The sequence below is a fragment of the Spermophilus citellus genome, assembly GCF_964194105.1.
Source record: "Spermophilus citellus genome assembly, chromosome: X".
Classification (NCBI taxonomy): domain Eukaryota; kingdom Metazoa; phylum Chordata; class Mammalia; order Rodentia; family Sciuridae; genus Spermophilus; species Spermophilus citellus.
Genome location: NC_138190.1, coordinates 2,475,348 through 2,501,944, shown reverse-complemented (window position 1 = coordinate 2,501,944; position 26,597 = coordinate 2,475,348). Strand labels below are relative to the sequence as shown.

The window sequence follows — 26,597 nt, the reverse complement described above, 5'->3', positions numbered from 1 at the left end:
CTGCGCCCAGGAGCCACCCACGCGACCGTAAATCATGGCTTAGGTGTGGGTGCGTGCTTGTGGGTGTGCAAGGGGCTATTTGACTTAATTGACGCCTTGGAACCCATCGGCCTCAATGGAAAGGTATGCAGAGGCTAATGGCCCCCTGTCCCGAGCTCTTAGCTGCTGCTGGACACGGAGAAGCTCTCTCATATTTCAGGAGTGCTCCAAGGTAAAGTGCAGTTGCCTTCAAGGAATTTGATCTTGGCTTTGGGGGGGACATTGGACACAGATAAAGGTCACAGAGAGGGGCTTGTGCACAGATTTTTTTTTTTTTTAATGGTGCTGGGGATTGAACCCAGGGCTTTATGCATGCCAGGCAAGCCCTCTGACACCTGAGCTCTGTCCCCAGCCCTCATGCACAGATATTCTTTAGCGTGTCAATGGATTGGTAGTAGGTACATGAGTTCCTTTTTTTTTTTTTCATTGCTATAACAAAATACCCAAGGCTGGCTACTTATAAAGAAAACAGGTTTCTTCTGTTTTTTTTTTCTATATTTATTTCAAACTCACGTGAACCTAATCCTGCTCAATGACCTGCCACCTCCTGCTATGCCACACCTCTTCAAAGTCTTGCTACCTACCTGACCGCAACGTCACCCCTGGGACACCTAACACCTGACCCTTTGATGACTGGTCATTATGTCCCAGGCAGAGGTGAGGGTCACCCTGGCGGGTCCTCTGTCTTCCAATATTTCTTGGCAGATGTTCAATCAACCCATCCTGCACACGCTGTTCAGAAGTCCCCAGTTCCCCGAGTGGTTTTCCTGTGCATTTCATAAGTGGAGATGCTTTTCCCGGCCACTCTGATGCTGGGTTGGAGTGGGTGGGACCGAGATTGAATTTTTAATTTTTTTTTGCTTCGTCATTTGTGCCCCGCGTTGGTTTGCATGCGAGGTGTCCCCCCAAAACTCATGTGGGAGATGGTGCAAGAAGGTTCAGAGGTGGAATGAGTGGGTTAGGAGAGGTATAGACTTGTAGTGGATTAATCCACTTGGATGGACTCACTGGGTGTAGACTCATAGTGGATTAATCCACTTGACTGGACTCAGTGGGTGTAGACTAATAAGTGGATTAATCCACTTGGATGGACTCACTGGGTGTAGACTCATAGTAGATTAATCCACTTGGATGGACTCACTGGGTGTAGACTAGTAGTGGATTAATCCACTTGGATGGACTCACTGGGTGTAGACTCATAGTGGATTAATCCACTTGGATGGACTCACTGGGTGGTGACTGCAGCAGGTGGGGTGTGGCTGGAGGAGGGGGTCCCTGGGCTGTGCCTTTGGGGTCTCTGTCCTGTCCCTGGTGAGCAGAGCTCTCTCTGCTCCCTGGTGCCCTGTCCTGAGCTGCTCTCCTCCTCCAGGCCCTGCCGCCATCTTGTTCTGCTCCCCTTGGACCAGAGCCAGGGAGTCGGCCACCAGGGACTGGACCTCGGACACTATGAGCCCCAGATCAACTTCCCTCCCATAACTCATTCTCGTCCCATCCTGCTCCGCACACGGGGACTCCACAAAGACCCAACCCTGGGAATCCCAGGGGATTCCATGTTGGACCCTAAATCCTTTATGGGACCCGCATCTTCCCAGAGAGCCCTGGTGCCCACTGAGAAATCCTCTCTCACTGGCCCACAGGAAGGAAATTGTGTCCCCAAAGTCCTGCTAAGGTGCACAGGTCCCTGGGGTGAATTGCAGCCCGTGCATGACGCACCGCCCTTCTCTGAGGTGGTTATTTGGATAGTTTACGGGTGAGGCCCAGAGAGATATCGGTCACCCTGCAGGGAGGGCACTTTGGAAATCCTCGGTGACTCATCCGGGTGGTGATTTCACCAGGCTGAATCAGTGCCTTGGAGTCACCCTACAGACCCAAGGGGCCTTGCAGGTGCAGGTCAGGCGAGCAATGCTCTCCAGTCCTTGAGTGCTTGGGCTCTTCCCGTGCTTGGCGGGATGGGAGTGACCGCACCCCTGCAGCTGGCCAGCGTCCACGTGTGCATGCTTCCGTCGGGGACTTGCAATTAGGGGACCCAAGAGGAAGGAGCAGGGACAGCCTGGGCTTGGGGAGAACAGCAAAGCCGATCATCCCAGAGGTCGGGAACCAGCTTGGAATGTGCATCAGACAGCTCTCTGGGACTGTGACAAGATGCCTGAGATAATCGACATATAAGGAGGGAAGGTTGTTCTGTGTCATGGTTCACATATTAGGTGTCTCCTGAAAAAAGCTCACGTGTGAGACAGGGTGAAATGTCCAGAGGAGAAATGATTGGGTCGTCGCGAGGGTCTTGACCTGGTTAGTGAATTAATCCCCTGTTGGTATTAACTGAGTGGTAACTGGAGGCAGGTGGGGTGTGCCTGGAGGAGGTGGCACTGGGGATGGGGCTTTGGGGTATATATATTTTGCATCCAGAGAGCGGAGTCTCTGCTTCCCTCTGCCACACACTTCCTCCATGATATTCACCCTCTTGGATTATGAGAGAGAGATCTAACCTCATTAGTGGATTAATCCACTTATATGGATTAGCTGGGTGGACACTGTAGACAGGTGTAGTGTGGCTGCAGGAGGTGGGCCATGGGAGTTGGCCTTATATTTTGTTCCTGGAGGGTAGGGTCTGTCTGTCCCAAGCCCTGTCCTGAGCAGCTTCCCGCCACCACCCCTTCCGCCATGATGTCCTGCCTCACCGCGAGCCTGAGGAATGGAGCCAGCTGTCCAGGCACTGAGACCTCTGAAACCTGAGCCCCCAAGGTGTCCATTGTACCCTTGGCTACTTTAGAATATCACAGGCCAATCCTGCAAGAAATAGGTTAAGAAATCCCCACCATGGGCTGGGGATGTGGCTCAAGTGGTAGCGCACTGGCCTGGCATGCGTGCGGCCCAGGTTCGATCCTCAGCACCACATACCAACAAAGATGTTGTGTCCGCCGAAAACTAAAAAATAAATATTAAAAATTCTCTCTCTCTCTCACTCTCTCTTCTCTCTCTCTCTCTCTTTAAAAAAAAAAAAAAAAAAAGAAATCCCCACCTGCCAGCTGCCCACTGTGGTTTGGAGATTCCACCACGGATCCCTCCTACTGACCTGTGCGTGTCCAGGGCTCTGAGTTTCTCTCTCCCTCCTGCCCGGGTTTTAGCCTTGGCTTCCTCCTCTGTGTAACCAACGCCACCAGCTGCCTTTCCACCCCACAAGCCACAGGAAGAAAACAAGCCCGGTTGCCACCTGCTGCTGAGAGTCGTCCCCACAGCATGCCCCTGCAACTGACATGGGCCCTGGGTGCTGGTCTCCTTCTGTATGGTCCAAGGACTTTTCAGAGGGCAGATTCAATCGGAGCGTCCTGGGCTGGGTGCAGGCAAGGTGCTAATTTTTAGGCTGCTCATTTAGAACTTGGATGTGAAAGAAGCCCCCTGACCCCCAGCAGACAGATGCCAGGCCACAGTGGAGCTGGCGATGGGTTATGAGAGGTGTAGCTTAGTCAGTGGATTAATCCAGCGATATGGATTAACATGGATTTTTATAACCATATTCTATAAAACCCAGCTATCTGAATATGATCCCTCTCTCTCTCTTAAACACAAGCACTCTGATACTACAGCAGTCAGTCCAGCCACAGAGATGGCTCCTTAGTAACTAACGAGAGGGTAGCATATACAAAGATGATCTAAGTAACTAACGAGAGGGTAGCATATACAGAGATGGTCTAAGTAACTAACGAGAGGGTAGCATATACAGAGATGGTCCAAGTAACTAACGAGAGGGTAGCATATACAAAGATGATCTAAGTAACTAACGAGAGGGTAGCATATACAGAGATGGTCCAAGTAACTAATGAGAGGGTAGCATATACAGAGATGGTCTAAGTAACTAACGAGAGGGTAGCATATACAGAGATGGTCTAAGTAACTAACGAGAGGGTAGCATATACAGAGATGGTCTAAGTAACTAATGAGAGGGTAGCATATACAGAGATGGTCTAAGTAACGAGAGGGTAGCATATACAGAGATGGTCTAAGTAACGAGAGGGTAGCATATACAGAGATGGTCTAAGTAACGAGAGGGTAGCATATACAGAGATGGTCTAAGTAACTAACGAGAGGGTAGCATATACAGAGATGGTCTAAGTAACTAATGAGAGGGTAGCATATACAAAGGTGGTCTAAGTAACGAGAGGGTAGAATATACAAAGAAGGTCAAAGTAACTAACGAGAGGGTAGCATATACAAAGATGATCTAAGTAACTAACGAGAGGGTAGCATATACAACGATGGTCTAAGTAACTAACGAGAGGGTAGCATATACAGAGATGGTCTAAGTAACGAGAGGGTAGCATATACAGAGATGGTCTAAGTAACTAACGAGAGGGTAGCATATACAGAGATGGTCTAAGTAACTAACAAGAGGGTAGCATATACAAAGATGGTCTAAGTAACTAATGAGAGGGTAGCATATACAAAGGTGGTCTAAGTAACGAGAGGGTAGAATATACAAAGAAGGTCAAAGTAACTAACGAGAGGGTAGCATATACAACCTGGATACCCTGGGTAAAGGGATGATTCATGTCTCCTGTGGAGCGGAGCAGCACCATGCCCCTCAGAATACCATGCAATTTAGAAATTGTGAATCTTATTTCAGCTCCATCTCTCTCTCTCCACATGGAAACCCGGTGGTTTCTTAGAGGGTCAGTTCCTTGTGGAGCTCAGCTTGCCTTTCTGGTCCTACCTGCACGACTTACAGTCTGTCTGTACACACACAAAATGCACAGAGGCTCGCGCACACCTGTCCCTGTCGGGAAGTTATGGGGCTCGTTAGTGACAACCTATCGGACTGCTAAAAGCAGTGCAGTTCCTTGGATTTGGGCAATGAAATCTGAGAGACGGCCCCACCACCGTCTATCCAGAGAGAGTGGCACCACGGTCCAGGGGAGGAGTCTCCCCTGAAGATGGCCACCTCATGTTCTTTCCCACTGAGTGAGCAGGGCAGGCTGTCCTTTCAGGGAGACCCAGGCTCTGCTCCCAAACGTGCTGCTGCAAATTGATCCCTTGGGGAGGCTTTGTTCTCTCAACAAGGCTGCATGTGACCTCTGGGCTGCCAAGATGGCTTGTTTAAGTCAGCTCTTTCTCCGCTGTGACCAAAGGACCCGACAAGAACAGGTTAGAGGAGGAGAAGTTGATCTGAGGCTCATGGTGTCCAAGGTCCAGTCCCTGGTGGCCGACTCCATGGCTCTGGCCCAAGGGGAGGCAGAACAAAATGGTGGAAGAACCTGGAGGAGGAGAGCAGCTCAGGACAGGGCACCAGGAAGCAGAGAGAGGGAGAATCCAGGGACAAGATATAGTCCCCCAAAGCCACTCTTAGTAACCTACCTCCTCCACTCATACCCTCCCTGCCCTGTTAATGCACATCAGTGGATTAATCCACTGACTAGGTCACACCTCTCCTAACCCAATCTTTTCAGCTCTAAAATTTATTGCATTGTGTCACACACGAGCTTTTAGGGGACACCACATCTAAACAATAACCGTGACATGAATAATAAAGTAGAGTGATTTTGTAGCCATATCCTGTAATACAAGGTAGCTGAATATGGTCTCTGTCTCTTAGAATGTCATATTGTCCTTCTACTTTTTGTCTTCAAGGAAGCGCTTTCTGACTCCTCCGCTTTCTGTATTGGTGGCCTTACTCGTCTTTTATTTGGGGACTCTTATTGAGGAAAGTGACACCGAGTTGAACACAAGCACTCTGATACTATGACAGTCCAGCAACAGAGATGGTCCAAGTAACTAACGAGAGGGTAGCATATACAGAGATGGTCTAAGTAACTAACGAGAGGGTAGCATATACAGAGATGGTCTAAGTAACTAACGAGAGGGTAGCATATACAGAGATGGTCTAAGTAACTAACGAGAGGGTAGCATATACAGAGATGGTCTAAGTAACTAACGAGAGGGTAGCATATACAGAGATGGTCTAAGTAACTAACGAGAGGGTAGCATATACAGAGATGGTCTAAGTAACTAACGAGAGGGTAGCATATACAGAGATGGTCTAAGTAACTAACGAGAGGGTAGCATATACAGAGATGGTCTAAGTAACTAACGAGAGGGTAGCATATACAGCCTGGATACACTGGGTAAAGGGATGGTTCATGTCTCCAGTTGAGTGGAGCAGCATCATGACACTCAGAATGTAATTTAAAGCTTCTGAATCTTCTTTGTGCAATCTTCTGTGTGTAGTTGGCCCACTTCTTGGGAGGGTGAGAGTGATGGACTTTTAATCCACTTTGGGGGAGCAGGACATGTGATTAAGATAACTTCCTGGGATCCTCAGGCTTCTACTTAGGGATGGTGTCGAAACTGTTTAATAGTTGGGGAAGGAGGGTCATAGTGTAGGAATTGGTTATCTCCAAGGATGGGGAGGCTGAGGCAGGAGGATGGTGAGTTCAAAGCCAATCTCAGCAAAAGCGAGGTGCTAAGCAGCTCAGGGAGACCCCGTCTCTAAATAAAATGCAAAATAGAGCTGGGGATGGGCTCAGGGGTTGAGGGCCCCTGAGTTCAATCCCCAGTCTCCTCCCAACAACAACAAAAGAAATAATTAGACATGGAAGGAACTAATGCATGCAGCCTCTGTTAGATAAAACTCGTGGTATTTGTTCAAGAGTTGTGTGATGCTTCCATTGAGCATTTAGGGATCTTAAATGACAACAAAAATCACTTCCCACTGAGAATTGAAAGGGCAGATTTGCAAATCTAGCAAACTAAAAGTACAGTGGTCCTCCTGGTAGGCAAAGTTTCCCTTACTGAGTTTTCACAGTTGCCCACGTTAACCACTGTCCAAAAACAGGAAATTTCCGTGAAAACTTAGAATTCATTCATTGTTAAGTTGTTCTGAAGTTTGATTTGTTTTAATTAGTTGTTCTATTTTATTTTTCATGTTTGTTCTTGGTCTTTTACCAATCCTGATTGACAAATTAAACTTAATTATAGGCTCATAAATAGGAAAAAAACATTTATTTTTGTACTGGATCCCCACCTGCCCTATCTCCAAGAAATGTCGGGGTAGCGTTTGATATGGTTGGTGGCTTCAGGTACCCCCTGGGGATCTCGGAACATTTCCTTGCCAACCAAGGGGGAGTGATTGTTGCTCTTTCTTTCTGAACAGAGCCAACTAAATCTACCCGTTTGCCCTGTTTGCAGAGATGAAAGCATATTCTCAGTACTCTAGGGATACAGTGTCCCTTGCAGGAACACACTGATGTCATGATGGAGTTGCTTTTATCAGTAGAGAGTGAACTAGCCCAGTGTGGGATCCCCAGGAATCATTTTTTCCATGTGTGTTGGTTGGAATTTTCCAGAACTTCCTTGAAGTGCGATGACGTCATCCCTCCAACGCCAATGGCATCTTTCCGGGTGTCCCCTCTTGCTTAACTCTTTCTGCTTGAATTTTTTTTCTACGGGGATGACCTCCACCTACCCTCTATGTGAAGGAGCAAATGCTCCAGAGGGTCCTTGGTGCATTTTTGAGGAGGGTCAAAGGATCCCAAGACCAACACATTTGAGAGCCGCCATTTTGAATTCACAATCAGGACTGTGATCCTTTCTCGTTGGCGTTCTGAGCTGGCCGTGACTGACTCACGTCTGTAGATAAAATTAATGCCTCAGTGTTGGGTGACAATGTCTCTTTCTGTTCTGTGTCTTTTAAGGTCTTCGTTTTTATCATCGTACCCAACTGGGGTTATGGGTTGTTGGACGTCTCCCTCGTGTGGAAACCCAGGTCACACCTTGGCTTCCCAACATCTCTCCAAAGACATTTCCAACCCTGTTCACAACATAATGGCGGACACGAACGTTGGGTCCAAGTAGCCACCACACCAGTTCTTTGATGTCAAAAAAAAAATAGGTCCCACGTAGTAAGAGCCAGAACAAACCTTGGAAAAGGTCGAATGAAGGTCATAGGAATGGATTCTGGTGCCCACCAGGATCAGAGGTTGCATTTTGCGTTCGTGGCAGGTGCCCAGCTGGGGTGTGATTTGGGATTCCCATGAATGAGGACGCTCCGGTCGTCTTAGGGGACTTTAGATAGAACCAGGTGGAATCAGGCGTGTGCTCAGGAGTGGGTTATCCACGGGGGACATTGACCCAGATGTAGATGGCTGTCCTCTTGGTTTAGAAGTCTCACTCTGGCTAATGGAACCCAAGGCCACAGGGAGGAATGCAAGATGGCGGATTCAGGATGATGGGATGGGTTGGATGGAGGGACCAGGGAGATTGTCCCCTCTGAAGAAGTGTGAGTCTGAATTAAGGTCTTGGCTTCTCTTTCCAGTCTTGGCCTTTGGTCCCAGGACCTGTCACAATCCCAAAGTCTGTCTGTGGGTGTTCAGCTCCCCTCTAAGATGGTACCCCATGTGCCTAGAACCTGCACCCATCTTCCTGTGTGCTTTATTTCATCTCTCTGTGTCATGGGACACCCGATACAATGCAAATGCTTTCTCGAGTCATGGTACCATATGGTCACCTATGAACCCGTTACCTGTCCATCTATCCATCCACCTATCTGTCAGCCAGTTATCTACCAATCTATCATCTGCCATCCGTCTATTAACCAATTACCCGTCCACACCTATCACATCTGTCAGTCACTTGTGATTGACAACTGCTACAACGTGGTGTCTACACGGCATAGATGCATTTAACACCACTCAACTGCATACGAGAAAGGGTTATGGTGGTAAATCCCACGCTACGTACATTTTTTCCACCGAGAAAAAATAATGCATGAAAGCTAAGTAGATTCAAGTAGGTCACAGGGTTGGGCACCATCTTGGTCCCTGTGTTTGGCTTGAGGAAGCCAATCCATTGAGATAGCTGGGAACGAGGTGTCATGTGACCCACTCGGGGACATTCTGCATGCAGAATTTGCTTGCTGGGTGTCATCCCTGTTGGGACCCTGTAGGTCCTTCCTGGGTGAGGAGCGACTCTCACTAACATTGTCCCCAGGTGCAGAACCATCTCTAGTCCCCCAACAATGTCCCGAGACATTCTGCTTCTACTGAGGTCAGCTGAGTTTGGTCATCAGAGGCCTCCCTGATACACAGACACCCCACCAAGGCCTGTGAGGGATTTGAGGGGCCGATACTTCCTGCCCCAACCTCCATCTTACAGACACACCACCATGGCTCGCCATTCAATTTCAATGTGTACAAAAACAAACATGGCGGCCCAGTGGATTCCCTGACCCACAGACAGCCCACTCATGCCTGCGAGGGATTCCAGAGGTCTACCCATCATGCCCCAATCTCCATCTTAAAAACACACACCACCATGGCTCCCCATTGGACTCCAACGTGTACCAAACAAACATGGCGGCCCCCAATGTTTGGCCAGTTGGTGTGTTGCATGGACCATGTCTTCTTCCTGGCTGAACCTTGTAGTCACATTTCCCCCTGGTGTTCCGCTAAGGAACACAGCCCTCTGTGGGACGCTGGACGCTTCTGGTCAGTGAGGTTCAAGGCCATGCATGGTTGGTTACTTCATTTGCCACAATTGACTTTCATTCTGGGAAAGGGAGGCAGGGTGGAGAGTCTGTCTCCGATGGAGGCTGGCCTTTGGGCCTCCTGTTCCCATCTTCTTAGAATCTTCTTGAGACTTGATATTTTGGACACCTCAGACCTTGAGAGAAAGGAGAGGGGGTGCCTTTCTAGAGCTGCTGCCTTTACCCAACATCCCTGTTTCTATCTTCCGCCCTATGTCACCTGATTGTCCTGTTGAAGCTGCAGGGAAGGCTGACCCCACGCGTCCTCCTCATCCCACAAAGGTTGGGGACATGCTCAAAGATGCCAAGAGCTGGAGGGAGAGGAGGGGTTCTCTTTTGGGATGGGGTGGGCCACGGCGAGTTCCAGAAGGGAGCGGCGGATGCTGGATGGGGCGTCTGGTTGGAGTGTGGGGGTGTAGTTGGTGACACAGTGGTCACCAACCTAAGAATTACTTTGCCCTCAAGGTCAAAGTGGCTGATTTTGAAATAAGATCATTTTTGATTTTTGAAATAAGGACATCTGTCTAGAATTGTTGAAAGAAAGAAAAAGAGAGCCAGCCATGCTGGAGGATTCATTTGCTGTTGTGTCCTGTTGCTCCCTGGGGGAGGGCGTGATTTCTCCAGGCTCTTTACAAAATGGCGCCCACTTTCCCTCCAAGTGAAAGAGCCATTTGGGACCAGGTGGTTTTGCCCCTCTCTCCCTGTAATATGTGTATGTATCTGCAAATTTTATGTGACAGTGACCACCTGGGTACATCAGCCAGGATACCAAGCCTCCAACCCCAGTGGGATTTGTTTGGAGGTCCCAGATCCCCCCGATTCCTTGGATGGCCTTCACCATCATGGACAGACTTGACTGCTTATGTTCCTTCTCTCCTCTCCAGGGACGGGGACCTTCGGGCGCGTGCACTTGGTGAAAGAGAAGGCTGCTAAGAACTACTTTGCCCTCAAGGTCATGAGCATCCCCGAGGTCATCCGCTTGAAGCAAGAGCAGCATGTTCACAATGAGAAGTCAGTCCTGATGGAAGTCAATCACCCCTTCCTCGTCAAGCTGTGAGTTCCTCACCTGCCCTTCCCCCTTAACCCACCCTGGGATTCCCCAGGGTCTTGTCTTAGGAGAAATGGGTTGAGCCAAATGGACGTGGTGGTACATGTATATAATCCCAGGCTGGAGGCTGAAGGAGGAGGATGGCACATTGGAGGCCAGCCTCAGCAACTTAGCAAAACTCTATCTCAAAATAAAAAAAAAAAAAATAGAAGGACTGGGGATGTAGCATCCTTGGATTCTATGTCTTAATGGGGAAAAAAAATCTTAATGGCTTTATTAATTCCAATCATCTTTTAGATTTCCATTAAGATGTACCCCAGACCTCCTTCCTGTTGAATGGGTCCAGCCTTTACCTAATGAATCTATCCTTCCTCTTTGGCTTAGTCCATATGGGCTGCTATGACAAAATGGTCGCGACTGGGTTAATTATAAACACCATATGCATTCATTTATTGCTCTTGGTTCTGGGGACCGGACGTCCAAGATCAACCTTGATCTTGTGTTTGGTGAGGGCCCCTTCTCTTCCAAGATGGCACCACCTTGTTGGGTCCTCATAGCGTGGAAGGGGCAGGACCTCCCTTGGAGTCATTTATAAGGCTTAATTCCCTTCGTAATGATGGCACTCTGGTGACCAAGTCACCTCCTGGAGGCCCACCTCTTACTACTAATAAATTGCAGATCAGGGTCCAACATGGACGTCCAGACCATGGGGACAGGGTAAGAGTATTTCCCATCGATTTTGCCAAAGGTGCAGGCTGCCTGCGCGTCTCTCTTTCCCCATCCATGGGGCCTTCCACCCAGCAACCACGTCTTCCATCCGCCATGTTGCTAATGTTCCTCTCCTGGATTATATGGATCCTGATTCACGCCAATCATTCCCAGACCCAGCCTCACTGACGGCCCATAAGCCTCTTAATCCTCAGCGTCTCTTGATCCAATCAAGTCGACAGTTCAGATTGGCCATGTTAATGGCCACGCTGGTTTTTCCCAGATGCCTCCCCAAAGATGTACTTGCACACCCATATGATAGGCACCCTCCGCACTTGTCTCAGGTCCATTTTTCTCTTACTGTAGCAAAATACCCGACGCCGGGTACCTTATAAAGAAAAGAGGTTTGCTTCGTTCACTGATTGGGAGGTTGCAAGCCTCACATTGGGAGGCTCCATCGGTTTAGCCTCATGGCGGTGAGCAGGTTGAAGTGGGTTGAGTTCTTGTTTTCAGCAACCTCCTGGGCTTGGTCTTCTGTGCAGATTCTCTTTCCACGTGCTCCTCTGACTTCATGGCATACACACGTCTCACCTGGTCTGGGGGCCACCAGGTGGCACCAGCCAGGTGTGTTAGCTTTTAGTGGGAAAATCACCTTCAGCAAATATTCTGGAACATTCTGATTTTGGTTAAAAGCCCGTGACACTTTGTCTCCACACGGGAGAAATGCTATGACACCTTCCATAGGAATCTGCATCCTCTTTAGAATGGGGTGATTTAAAATCCTAATGTCCTTGCCCACAAGCAAAATTTTTGCTTATAAAAGAGAAATAGCTGGAAGGTACTACCCTGCCCCACATCCATGGGATTCCTTTCTGGAATTTGGGGAATATTTCTTTTTTGGAGGTGGTTACTGGGGATTGACCTTAGGGGCACTCGACCCCTGAGCCCCCTCCCCAGCCTTATTTTGCATTTTATTTAGAGACAGGGTCTTCCTGAGTTGCTCAGGGCCTTGCTTTGGCTGAGGCTGGCTTTGAACTCGCGATCCTCCTGCCTCAGCCTCCCGAGCCTCTGGGATTCCAGACATGCACCATCTTGCTTGGCATTTTGGGATTTTTTTTCTTCTTCTTTTTTTTTTAACTGTAAAGCACAACAGAGCTCATTCTTCAGGCTGTGTATTTCTTTGACGTGACTAAATAGACGCGTCCCCTGGGTTCTGGAGGCTGGGAGTCTGAGAACTGGGTCAAGGTGCACCTAGTGCTGCAGACCCTCAGAGGTTCCCCCGTGGGTCGCTCAGCTGAGCACCCCATGTCTGGCCAGCGCTGTGATTGTCGTGATTCCAAACCCCAAGAGGGACGTGTTTTCCATGTGGTGGCACCGTGAGCGAAGGAGGCGTGGACTCCAAAGTGCCTCTCAGGTCTGTCTCGACAGTCAGTTGCTTCACCTCGCAAGTGATTTCCACCCTCCCCGGGAGCGCTGAGCGGGTTCTGCTTCCATTTTTTTTTTTTATAACCATGTGCCATGAGAGCATGGTCAGAATCGAGTTTGCACAATTGGGGCCTCTGGGGCTGGGGTGCTCTGGGGTGGGCTGTGCTGTGCGCTGCAGGAGGTGGAGCAGCCTCTCTGGGCTCCACACACCAGGTGCCAGGAGCAGCCCCACCCAGGGTGTGAGAGCCACCTGGACAGACAGAATTGGTAGACAGACAGATAGATAGACAGACAACAGCTGGATGGAGGGATGATAGACAGAGACTGTGTCCTCTGCACTGTGGGCCTCTGGGGCTGGGGGTTCTGTGTGGTGGGCTGTGCTGTGCACTGCAGGAGGTGGAGCAGCCTCTCTGGGCTCTAGAACACATGGCCTTGGGGGGCCATTTATCCAGACCACAATAGTCTGTCATCTACTTGGAAGCAAGACGTTTGTTGACCCAGGACACATCTTCTGCTCTCGGTTGAATGGCAGCTCGTGGGTCCACTGATGGGCATTAGGGGCAGTGGTGGGGTCCCTGCTGACCAGGAAAGACTTGCTTTAGAGTCTGTGCCCGCGGGTCTGGTTCCTGACCTCCCGGGTCCTGGGGAGGTTCGTTGGAGGCCATGTCCCCAGTCCCTTTTTTTTTAAAATAATATTTTTGCAATACCCAGGATCGATCCTGGGGTGTTTAACCACTGAGCCCCATCCCCAGCACTTTGTTTCGCAGTTTATTTACAGAAAGGGTCTCGCTAAGTTGCTTAGGGTCTGGCGAAGTTGCTGAGGCTGGCCTTGAACTTGCCATCCTCCTGACTCGGCCTCCCGAGTTGCTGGGAGTACAGGTGGGTGCCCCCGTGACCCCCTAGGATCAGAAGAGAAGCAGGAGATGGACAGGCCTTTGTTTTAGGGGAGCCACAGGTGCCAGCAGAGCCAGTGGGGGGAGAGCCAGCCTCTGGTCTCCTGGGGGCAGGGCTGGTGGCCCCAGAGGCAGGTCGGAACGCTCAGCTGTGGGGGAACTGTGACTAACTTTTTAAAGACAGCTGTCTACCCACAAACAGCCTGGTTTGGTCTTTAATTAGGAGCTCTTGCAGTGGGAGCCGTGGCTGCACACTTTGCGGACGAAAGGCGGACAGCGCAGCCTCCGCCAGAGCCCTGCCTTGAGCTAGAGACACAGGGGGAGAGAGCCAGGGTCAGGCAGCTACTGCAGGGGCGTGGTCACGGGGGCGTGGTCACGAGGGGCGTGGTCACAGGGGCCTATTGACGTGCTTACTACGGGGTGTGGTTACTGTGGGGCGTGGTTATGCTAAGGTGTGGTCCTGGTGGGTGTGGTTACAGTGGGGAGTGTTCAGATTGGGTGTGATTGAGGTGGAGGCGTGGTTACAGTGGGGCGTGGTTATCCCTAAGGCGTGGCTGTGCTGGGCGTGGTTATGGGGGAGTGGCCACAATGGGGTGTGATTGAGGTGGGGGCGTGGCCACAGTGGGCGTGGTTATGGCTAAGGTGTGGCTGTGGTGGGCGTGGTTATGGGGGAGTGGCCACAATGGGGTGTGATTGAGGTGGAGGCGTGGTTACAGTGGGGCGTGGTTATCCCTAAGGTGTGGCTGTGGTGGGCGTGGTTATGGGGGAGTGGCCACAATGGGGTGTAATTGAGGTGGGGGCGTGGCCACAGTGGGCGTGGTTATGGCTAAGGTGTGGCTGTGGTGGGCGTGGTTATGGGGGAGTGGCCACAATGGGGTGTAATTGAGGTGGGGGCGTAGCCACAGTGGGCGTGGTTATGGCTAAGGCGTGGTTCCACTGAGGCATGATTACAATAGGGCTGGTTATACCAGGTTATTATCACTGAGGGTGTGGTCACAGTGGGGGTGTGGCCTCACTGGGGCGTGGTTTATGGCTAGGGGGTGTGGTTACAGTGGGACAGGATCAGGATAGGGCTGGTTGTAGGGGTGTGGTCACTATGGGGTGGGTCATGGTGGGGGCGTGGCCCCAGTGGGCGTGGTTTGGGATGGGCGTGGTTATGGTGGGATATGATTTATGGGTCTAATTATGCTGGGGCGTGGCCACATTGAGGCGTGGCCACAGTGGGCGTGGTTATGGGACTGATTATGAGGGTCTCAGTTAAGGGGTGCGGTTATGGGGTCCCTCCTGAGACTGGGAACTTTCCGTGTGTCCCCACACTTTGCTAACTGTTCATGTTGACTCTCTGTTGCTTGACTGTTTGAAAAAGACTTGGTCACAGAGACAAAGATGGACACAGTCTTTAAATTTAAAAATTTCATTGTCATCAAGAGTAGCATCTTAACATTTATTTTCTTGGCTTTTTTCTTTCGCTCTCTTTTCTTGTGGGGGATGAACCCAGGGGTGCTTAACCACTGAGCCCCATCCCCATCCCTTTTTATTATTTTGAGACACGGTCTCGCTAAGTTGCTTAGGGCCTCGCTAAGTTGCCAAGACTGGCCTCCAACTTGTCATCCTCCTGCCTCAGCCTCCTGAGCCACTGGGATTATAGTGGTGCACCACTGCTGCCACCCATCTTTATCATTTTGAGGCGTTTAGTCCAGTGTCCTTAAGAATATTCTGAACTGTCACGGGACCATCCCTACCAGAGATCTTTTAACTTGTGAAATTGGAACTCTTATAACTCTCCATTTTCCCTCTGCCAGCCCCTGTAACTACTCGATTCTAGTTTCTGTCTCTGAGCTTGATGACTCTGCAGACCCCTTATGAGTGGACTCATGCAGTGCTTGTCCTTTTGTGTGTGACTGAATTCACTGAGTATGATTTCCCTGGGGAGTTCACCCACCCTGAACCGTGCTTCAGAATTCTCTTCCTTTTGAAGGCTGCATAATATTCTGCGGCATGGATACACCCCCCTGTGTTTATCCGCTCATCCATATACAGACAAATGGGTTGCTGTCTCCTTTGGGCTTTTGTGGATATGGACCTGGTCGTAGTGTTCAATTGTCTGCTTTTAATGGCGTGTATAAAATTTCCCCCCACTTAGAGAAGACATATGCATTTTGCTGTTTATTTTAAATCGTGCCACATGGGATTATCTTTTTTCCTGCTGTTTCTAAATGCCAGATAACCATTTGACAGCCTGGAATGGATCTTTGCACACTTTTCTCTGAGCTTAAAAATCTGTACACACACACACACACACACACACACACACACACGTGGTCTTGGCGTTAGGACACCATACTGCGAACACAGTTTGGCCATCCTGCGCGTCCAGTCTGCTGCCCACCAATCAGCTCAGATACCCCCCAGGGTCACTTCCTGCACAGATGCGACCTTGAACTTCCTCCCTGCCCTGCCCTCACCCCCCATCTGTTCCTTCTTTCAACTTCCCCATTTTATAAATGGCCCTTCCAAGCTCCTGGGTCCCATGTGGCCACCATTTTTAATTGCTTTCCGTTGACTTCTCCTCTGGTTGCGGGCCCTGCCCTGTCCATCCAAAGGGCACCATCAGCTGACCACACACACACAGAGCCCAGAACACACCCTCTCTGCCCGCGGAGCCCAGCCTTTGATTGGGGCCTCCGTTTCCAGCCTCCTTTGACCCTGATCTTCCTGGGCTCCATCCCACCCGTCCTAGTGGGGTGCCACGTGTTTCACGATGGCACATGGTTTGCGTTTCTGAATCTCCCCACGGGTCCCTGGACCCCTTGGGGACGAGACCCCAGTCGACCCACGGAATCCCTGTGTGTTGCACAGACGTCGTGGAGGATGCTTCAGCCTCGAGTCGTGGTTCTGAGCCGGGATCAGGTGCGCGGAGCAGAGTCTCACGCTGCGGGCTCCCTGTGGTCCTGCGGGGACTTTGGTGACCCCATAGCCTTTGGGGTTTCGGAGACCCGGACTAAGGATGCTTCTACCACGCGGCCTGCGCAGTGGTTTCATTAATGAGGTTCTGGCATTCAGTTAGTTAGAAGAGATCAAAATAAAACACACAGACAGTACCTTATTTTAATGCTAGGTCCGAGACGGCTCGGTCTCCCTGTTTCCCTGCCTCCAGCCGCTCAGCAGGGCAGCGAGGATTACTCTGGGCTAGCAGGAGAGAGAGAGAGCGAACACGCCGGGGATCAGCCTTTTATTTGGGGGAAACAAGAGATTCAGGGGAGAATTCCATCCAATGAAGGTTGAGGGGGGGCTGTACTCCAAGGTCAGGGTCAGTGATTGGGTCTCCAGGGTCAGTGGTTACGCACACCCCCACACGGATGGGCTCTCTCATCAGGAAAGGGTCGGGATAACTCCGACACAGCCAGAGTGCCTCAGGCCCTTAACGGGAGTCACCCAATCACGTGTCAGAATGGCTCCCCACATATTCCCCCTTTTTATTCTTAACAATGAGGCGGCGGTTCACTCTCTGGAGTCCCCGGATTCTTGATTGGAGGACTCGCCATCCTATAGTTACAATACAAAAGAGAATTAACAGCAAAGAGAATAATCCAATAATGTACCAAGCGGAGTGTTTAAGAATATTTCCAGGGTTGAATCCATTTAACTCCTTCAATATTTGGTTAGCCAAAGAAGAAGGATCTGAAAAATCAGCTCTATTATTTTGAATGTCTTGGATATGGTGATGAAGTTCCAGAATATCCAAGCTATTATTACTATTTTGCCATATACCTAATAAATGGTTTTTAACCTTCTCCCAATCCCAGAGAGAAGCATTGTACTTGGCAGCTGTAACACATACATACTTATAATTAGCATGGCATTTAAGCCTTTCCTTAAATTTTAAGGCTGAAAGTTCATTACCAATGTTAATAACAGTCGCCTCTAAGGCGTTTAATTTAGTTTCAATCCTTTCATCAATATTTACTTGATTACGCAGAGCCTTGGAAGTATTTTGAGCTAAATTATTAAGAAATTTTGCATGCTGAATATTCTGAGACAATGTCAGAGATGCAGAGACGGTTGAGGCAATAAATGAGACCAGTGCTAAGACACCAACAATTATGACTCCAATAGCACGTTTAGGTCTTGTTAGCTGGGCATGAATTTGCTGTAAAACTTGTAAACCAGCATCAGCATACCATGGCTCTGAAATATTAGCAGGTAATAAAACAAAAGAGGGCTGATGAAGTATCAGCACTCCTTTTCCTCCATTATACCTAGAAATACAATTGGTTAGGTTGCACTTATTACAAGTAACAAAATATCTATCATCTATCCATCTAACTTTTACATTTCCAATAATTAAAACATAAGGAGATTGGACACAGGCTCTTAGGCCATAGCAAAATCCCTCTTTACAGTTCTTGCCAACAAATTTTGGTAAAGGTTTGTCTGAAAAATGTAAATACTCTGAGGCAGCAATTAAACGCCAAATATCTCTTTGAATGCCTCCTTCACTATAAGTCAAAATATTACTAACAAATCCTGCAGGTGTCATAGCAGAATTTCTTCGTAATTGTCTCTTATCAATTTTTGGAGACCAGTCTAAAATATACCCACTAGTTTTAGACACCTTATGTTGTACAGGAAAGGTATTTACACAATCCATCCATTTAGGAAAGGTGCCAATTTCAATTGTAGAACTATTTGGACAGTGGGGTACCGGTGGAGGTTTTGCAGAAATGACTGGCTTGTTATGGGAAAGTCCCATCTTAATTATTGATCTAGTATTAGGTTTTAAGTCTCCATAAATAGAATTATTTGTCAGTCTAGGTTTACCAATTGCTGTCTTTTCTTCGAATGATACTTTCAGACAGCCAGCATGTTTATCATGTGACCAACATAAAGGTAATTGGGCACTGTAGCCAGAATAATTAAATCTAGTCACATGATTGGGAGTAATATGAGTATCTGTAAATCCTCCCATCATGAATGAGTCATTAGTAAATACTGGAATAGATTCTCCAGTCCACACAGCTGGGTGTACCAGGGGTGGATCTGGGAAATAAGTCCAATAAGTGTCTATTTGATTCCCTTTTACCTGACAGCCCAGTAGGGCAATTACTGTCGCTACCATCAAGACTGGTGTCCTGTTCTTTCCTAGGCGTCGAAGTATTTGGGAAGCCTGGGTTGTCAATTTCTTCACATCTTTCCATGAAATCAGCTTCTCGGCTGGTTCAATCTGGTCTTTCTTCATCTTTTTCCGGTATCTCCTCCTTCTGGGTTGTGGCTCCTCCGTGTCTATCCTCAGTCGCTTGAGTCTGGGTTCTATTTCCTCCATGTCTGATGGCACGTTCAGGCACCCAGATGGGACGGAAAGCACCTTCTGGAAAAACACAAGCATGCCCTCGGCCCCATGATATTACCGGATCTGGGCCCTTCCACTGACCAGTCTGTAAATCTTTCCACAGAACTCTGCCTAATGGGCCTGTCACCGAGGGAGACATTTGCCTCTCAGCAGCAGTGTGACCTTCTGTGTCACAGTTTAAAAAATTTAAAACAAATAAGGCATGATTAAGGCTATTTTGGGGAGTTATTATCTTATTCCCCCTTTTTAATTTTTGTAATTGAAGTTTAATAGATAAATGAGCTCGTTCTACAATGGCTTGACCTTGGGGGTTATAAGGAATTCCTGTTTTATGATTAATTTGAAACTCTTGGCAAAATTGTTGAAAAGCAGAGCTTACATAAGCTGGAGCATTATCTGTTTTAATCTGCATAGGACACCCTAAAACAGAAAAAGCTGCTAAGCAATGAGAAATTACATGTTGAGTATTTTCCTTAGTACGTGCTGTGGCAAAAATAAATCTAGAATAAGTGTCCACTATGACATGCACATAACATTGCTTACCAAATTGAGGAATATGAGTTACATCCATTTGCCATATTTGATTTGGTTTTAAACCACGGGGATTTACCCCTGATGGCAGAGATGGAGTGTAAATAACACACTTAGGGCATTGGCTTACAATCTGACGAGCCTGTTCTCTGGTAATACTAAATTTTTTACGTAAGCTAGAAGCATTTTGATGATGCAAGGAATGGGAAGCTAGGGCACAGTCATATGAAGACATCTGTTGACAAAAAGCTACTAATTTATCAATATTATCATTACCTGCAACCAAAGGTCCAGGGAGGCTAGAATGTGCTCGGATATGTCCAATAAAATATGGGTACTTCCTCATTAGCACTGTCTTTTGTAAATTATGAAATAATTCAAATAACTCCTGTGATGAAGTAAACCCAATAACTGAGGTTTCAATATTTTTGGTAACTCTGACTGCATATAAGCTGTCAGAATAGATATTAATAGGCTCATTTGAAAAATAATCTAAGGCCAAAATCAGGGCTTGAAGTTCTGCCCTTTGAGCTGAAGTATAAGAAGTTTGTATTACCTCTGTGTGAACACGGCTGAAGAAACCTGCCTTACCAGAGCTGGAACCATCTGTGAACACCGATAAAGCTCCCTCTATTGGATGGGAAAGTACAATCTTTGGAAAAATAAGTGATGTTAATGATGCAAATTGTACAATCTTATCACGAGGATAATGGCTATCTATCTGGCCAGGGAAATCTGCAAAAGCTATCTGCCATGAACTAGAAGTTTGAAAAAGCCAATTAGTCTGTTGAACAGAAAATGGAATAATTATGATATCAGGCTCAGATCCAATTAATTGTAAAATCCTAGTTCTACCCTTAATCACTAATTGAGCTGTAGAATCATGAAAGAGTGTTAATGTCTTTTGAGGGGAATGAGATAAGTAAATCCATTCAATAACTCCTAATTTTTGCCATATGGCTCCTGTTGGGGTATGTTCAGTTGGAAATATTAATAAATATATTATTTCTTTAGGATCTATTCTAGTAAGCTGTGCATTTTTAATTGCAATTTCCACTTTCCTTAAGGCTGCTTTGGCCTCCAAAGTTAGTTGACGTGGAGAGGTTGGAGAAGGATTTCCTTGTAATATCTGAAATAAAGGACTTAACTCAGAAGTAGTTAACTTTAAGGATGGTCTTAGCCAGTTAATATCTCCTAATAGTTTTTGAAAATCATTAAGGGTACGTAACTCCTTAACTCTTATCTGAAGATTTTGAGGACGGATTGTACTCCCTTGAATTATCTGACCTAGATATTGAAAAGGAGATAGCTTTTGAATTTTTTGAGGAGCTACACTTAAACCCATAGTTGTAAGTGAGGTCTCTAACTGAGTAAAAATTTCTGAAAGTACTTCTGAATTAGCATGGGCCAATAATATATCATCCATAAAATGAATAATGTATGCATCAGGGAAGCTATTTCTAATGGGATCTATTGCCTGATCAACATATTTTTGACACAGGGTAGGGCTATTACGCATTCCCTGAGGGAGGACTTTCCAGCAGTATCTTTTAACAGGTTCCTTAAAATTAACTGCTGGGACAGTGAAAGCAAATTTTTCACAATCTTCAGGATGTAACCTTATAGAGAAAAAACAGTCTTTTAAATCTATTACCATCAAGCTGTAATCTAAAGGAATGGCTGTGGGGGAGGGAAGTCCTGGCTGTAATGATCCCATAGGCCGAATTGCCTGGTTTATTGCCCTTAAATCCTGTAATAACCTCCAATTTCCTGACTTTTTCTTAATAACAAAAATAGGTGTATTCCAAGGGCTAAGTGTTGGTTCAATATGACCAGCTTGAAGTTGTTCCTCAACTAATCTATGAATTATTTTAAGCTTTTCCCCTGAGATGGGCCACTGAGAAATCCAAATAGGCTCTTCTGTGAGCCACGTAATTTTTTCAGCTGTTTTAAGGATCGGGGAAGTACTCAGTGCCCCTAATAAAAATTTTGTCCTGAAGTATTTACTAATCCTTGTCGTGGAGACTGGCTTGTAAACAGATATTCTTCCTGAAAGTTTTTCCTATCATCTCCAGGAAAATACCTTTGATTAATTTCTTCAACTGACCTTATAGAATTTGGGGTGACTAGTAGCAGTCCCATTTTGGCTAGTATATCTCTTCCCCATAGATTAGCTGGTAAAGACTCTAACACATAAGGCTTAAATATTCCACTGTTCCCATCAGAATCTTCCCAACGGAGATAGTTGGCACTTTGAGCAGGCTGTGAAATTTTTCCTATTCCTTCTAGATTAGCTGAGGCTGTATGTAGAGGCCATGTCCTGGGCCAAAATCGGCTGGACAACACGGAGCTATCAGCCCCTGTGTCAATTATTCCTAGGAAATTTTTATTATTAATTCTAAGTTTTAATAAAGGGCGTTCTTGTCGTACTAACTGGGACCAATATACTCTGTCCGGCGGTTTAGAAACTGAATCTGCCGGCAGGTGCCTTTCTGAGACACAAGGCAATAATATTAATTGAGCAAAAATATCCTTTGGGGTGAGTCTTAGGGCATAATTGGATCTTACAGTAACATATAATTGCCCTTTAAATTCTGAATCTATCACACCAGGTATTACTTCAATAGCTCCCTTTAAATTATTACGCCCCAAAATTAAACCTACAGTATTTTCAGGAAGTGGCCCGAAAATCCCAGTAGGGATTTGTGTTGGTCCCGTTTCAGGATCTAATTCAACTGTCTCTGAAGGTCCTAAGAAAACTGTCTGTGATCCATGTCTCTGCTCCGGTAAAAATCGCGGACTGTCCTGGTCGGCGCCGCTAGTGACGTCACACTGTGCGACGTCTCCCCATATTGTTTCTGGGCCCGGGGAGGGGCCGAACGGAAGTTTTTTGTCCCCTCGCTAGGAGGAAATACTTGTGGCGAGAAGGCGGGCTCATCCGCGCCACCCGAATCAACCACGTGGCGCCGAGTCCTGCAATATCTATTATCGCCAGTAGATGGAGCCCTAAACCTAAATTTGCGTTGGCGACATTCGTAGGCGAAATGACCGGGTTTTCCGCAAACGTAACACTTGCTGCGGGACTTCTGAACTGAATTTTGTGGCCCCAAAGTTTCCTTTAATACTGTTGCTAAGGCTACCGTTTGCAACTGAGTGGAATCTAAGTCAGAACACAAGCGAATATACTCAGAAATTGTTCCTTTCTTACGATGGGGGCGGAGAACATCTTGGCAAATTTTGTTTGCGTTCTCAAAAGCCAATTGTCTAACAATAAATTCGCTAGCTCCTGGGTCTCCGATGGACCTGTTTGCAGCCTGATATAGTCGGGCTACGAAATCTGAATAAGTCTCATTGGCACCTTGTCTGATTTTGGTAAGAACTAAATTGGACTGGTCCTTGGGGACAATTTGCCTCCAGGCACGTTTTGCACAATCAGTTATTTGATTGTACACTACAAAATCATAATTTAACTGTCTTTCTAAATCAGCAAAATCTTCAGTCCCTAAAAACATCGCTACTGGCGTTTCTATGCCCTGTCTTCTGTTTCTTTCTGCCTGTTCATTACAAAAATCAGTCCAGTAAGTTTTCCAAAGTAAGTAATTTCCCCCGCTCAAACAAGATCTGGCTAAAAAAACCCAGTCACTAGGAGGAAGGGGTTGTGAGCAGATATTTTCTATCAGACTCTGAACAAAAGGCGAATTTGGGCCGTACGTTTCACATGCATTTTTTAATTCCTTGATAGTTTTAAATGGAATTACAGCATGAATTCTAACTCTCTGATTTTGCTCATCAGTTTGCTCAAAAACTGGAAAGAGGTGAAAACCAGTAGTATCCTCCCCCATTTCTTGAGCCTTCTTAATACCTTGCTGAACTGGGGTAAGAAAAGTCATCTTTAATTCAGCACACCTGTTAAATTTGGTTCTTCTAGCAGGTATCGGCTGAATTTTTAGGGCTTGGGCAGGTGGTGCTAAATGCAATCTATTAAAATTTCTCTCTAAGTCCTGAGTTTCTATGTCTAATTCTTCTTCCTCAGACTGCGAGCTGCTATCAGACTCTGTACTATCGCCATTTGGAATTTGGGTTTCTAACTCACGTGGCTGAGAAGAAACCTGAGCCCCGCTAGGAGTTTCCTTTGTATTTTCCTCTCCAGGAAGATTGGTTACCACTTCTGGAGGGCTCTCCAAGATTAGAGATGCTTCTTCTTTATCATGCTGTTCTGTATAATCTGTCTGCGGGCTAGCTTGCACATTTCTAACCTTTGTTTTAGCTCCTAGCGCTTTTGTTTTAAAACGGCTCAAAGGAAAGGAAATTAATTTAGCCTCAGGCTGATTTTCCATTTGAATAGACTTAATGGCTCTTTGAATACCTCTCAGAAGCTCTTCTGGTGGCCACGGACTCTGGTCCATGTATTCAAAGAGACAAATTTCTAGGGCCGTCCAAGTTTTCTGTATATTCTCTATGCCTCCAGGTATTTCAGTAGAAAGACAAACTCTCTGTAACTTTCTTCCTAATTTCTCCCAAGTAAGTAAATTTGGAGACTCTTGGTCACAAAACCAAGGACAATATTCACCTACAATCTTTAAGAATTGTAATAACTGAGTTTTCTTTATCTGTTTTCCTTTCTAATTAATTATACTGTCTAAAATAGTTAGATACATTTCCTTATCCGAAGAAGTAGAATTTCCCATTTTAAGTAAATTAACGTCTCTTTCCTTCAATAGTTCCTGGTACTTTTGTGACTCAAATGTCACTTTTTCCTTTCTCTTATTTCTTATTTTCTTTATCCTCTTTATTACTTTTGTGACCCAAATGTCACTTCTTCCTTTCTCTTATTTCTTTATCTTCCTTATTTCCTCTATTTTCTCTTTATTTCTTTATTTCTATTTCCTTAATCTTTTTAGCGCGCGCTCCCACTCAATCTAACTAATTCAGAATGCCCCACGTTGGGCGCCAATTCTACCACGCGGCCTGCGCAGTGGTTTCATTAATGAGGTTCTGGCATTCAGTTAGTTAGAAGAGATCAAAATAAAACACACAGACAGTACCTTATTTTAATGCTAGGTCCGAGACGGCTCGGTCTCCCTGTTTCCCTGCCTCCAGCCGCTCAGCAGGGCAGCGAGGATTACTCTGGGCTAGCAGGAGAGAGAGAGAGCGAACACGCCGGGGATCAGCCTTTTATTTGGGGGAAACAAGAGATTCAGGGGAGAATTCCATCCAATGAAGGTTGAGGGGGGGCTGTACTCCAAGGTCAGGGTCAGTGATTGGGTCTCCAGGGTCAGTGGTTACGCACACCCCCACACGGATGGGCTCTCTCATCAGGAAAGGGTCGGGATAACTCCGACACAGCCAGAGTGCCTCAGGCCCTTAACGGGAGTCACCCAATCACGTGTCAGAATGGCTCCCCACAGATGCTCAGTCCCGAGGGGACACATCTGTTCGAGTCTGATTCCTGCACAGCTGCAGCGCCCATGGTGCGCACGGGATCGGCTCCTACTGTATACATGCCAGGCACTTCCGTGTGGGTGGGACAGTGCACTTCGTGTGTTATCGACAGACGTGCCCTAGGGACCCCAGGGGGTCAGGAAGCATTAAACGTGCAGTGCACTTTGCAGAAGCCGCTCTCGTCCGCCCTGGCACTTTTAGAGTCCCCAAGGGAGGGAGCCCTCAGCTGATGTTAATGATCTGGTTAGTTCTGTGCAGGACGCGGGGTGGGCGGTGTGGACCTCCCACTCGGGCTCCGTGGCCGAACGGGAGAGGGTTAGGATTTGGGAGGCTTTTTGGAGAAGAACAAGGGAATTGGCACCTCCTAGGATTCCTGTTGTCCTTCAGGTAACAGCTGCTGCCCGGTCACTCAGGACGGCTCTTTGGAAGTTGCTTCTCTGCCCAGGTGCTGATGAGTGATAGGTGCTGATGAGTGACAGGTGCTGATGAGTGACAGGTGCTGATGAGTGCAGGTGCTGGCAGCAATGATGTATCCACTCCCTGTAGAGGGACCAGGTGGTGTCATTTGATGGATGCGTGTGCATCTGCATCCAAGTAGCCCTCCTCCATCATGTGGCTGGTCCCCACCTTGCTTTGCCCCTCGGGCTCCAAATTAGGTGTGCTTGCAACTGGGTGACGTGCATTGCTGCAGATCACCTGGGCAGCTACCCCTTGCATTTGAAATACCGTCCAGTTGATAATGAAGTATTGCTTTTTTTTCTTCCCCCACCTGGGTGATTGCAGCACCAAAGATCTATCTCCCTAGTCCTGGAGGGTGGAAGCCGAAGTCCAGGTGTGGGCAGGGCGGTCTCCTTCCGAGGCCTCTCTCCTGGGCTTGCAGACACCATCTTCTCCCCGTGTCCTCCCGGGGCCATCTCTCTGTGTGCGTCTGTGTCCTCATCTCCTCCAATACAAGGATCCCAGTCCTGCTGGGTCAGGGCCACCCTGGGGACCTCACTGCACCTCCATCACCTCTGTAAAGACCTGTGTCCACACACAGGCACGTCCCAAGGTCCTGGGGTCAGGGCTGCAGCAGAAGAATTTGGTAAGGGACCTAAGAGTGAGCCCACGGCTCCCTGGCTTCTTGACAGAACGTGGTCTTCACCCTCGTCCCACACCAGGACAGTGAGACCTGTGTGTCGATCCTGTCACCCAACCATCCAGATGGTGAACTGTTACTAAGTTGCTTGTACCAACGGGGTCGTATTGTGAGGCAGGGATTTTGAGAAGCAGTTATTGTGTTCTCAGTAATCTTCTAACGAATGCCTTTCTATACCTGTTGGTCAGTTTTTCATTGCTATAACAAAAAACATGAGGGTTGATAATGTATATATAAAAAAGTTTTTTTTTTTTTTTTTTTTTTTTTTTTTTAAAGCTCCTAGGTCTAGACGTTGGAAAAGCCACTTACAGTGGCCTCCTGGGCTGCACTGGAACCTGGCACTTGGACTCATGGTTGGGAGTATGTGGGACATGATGGGACCTCATGGCAAGACAGGGAGCCAGGGACCTTCAGTAGCCACCCCTCCTTTGAGTAGGTGGTCCCTCAACAGCACCCCACCAGGAACCAAGCCTGATCTTTGGGGGAACACAGCACACCCGGTTGCCTGT

The 26,597-nt window shown here is 47.5% G+C and overlaps 1 protein-coding gene across 1 annotated transcript in view; it reads left to right on the top strand.

The window, feature by feature from the left end:
• Positions 1–9,380: 9,380 nt before the first annotated feature.
• Positions 9,381–26,597, top strand: part of PRKX (protein kinase cAMP-dependent X-linked catalytic subunit) — a gene marked incomplete at its 5' end in the record, with an annotated part of 30,018 nt that continues 12,801 nt past the window's right edge. Inside the window, 2 exons of the mRNA XM_081276897.1 lie at positions 9,381–9,408; positions 10,438–10,606. Of these exons, the coding sequence (XP_081133023.1) occupies positions 9,381–9,408; positions 10,438–10,606 (197 nt within the window). The remainder of the gene's footprint in view (positions 9,409–10,437; positions 10,607–26,597) is intronic.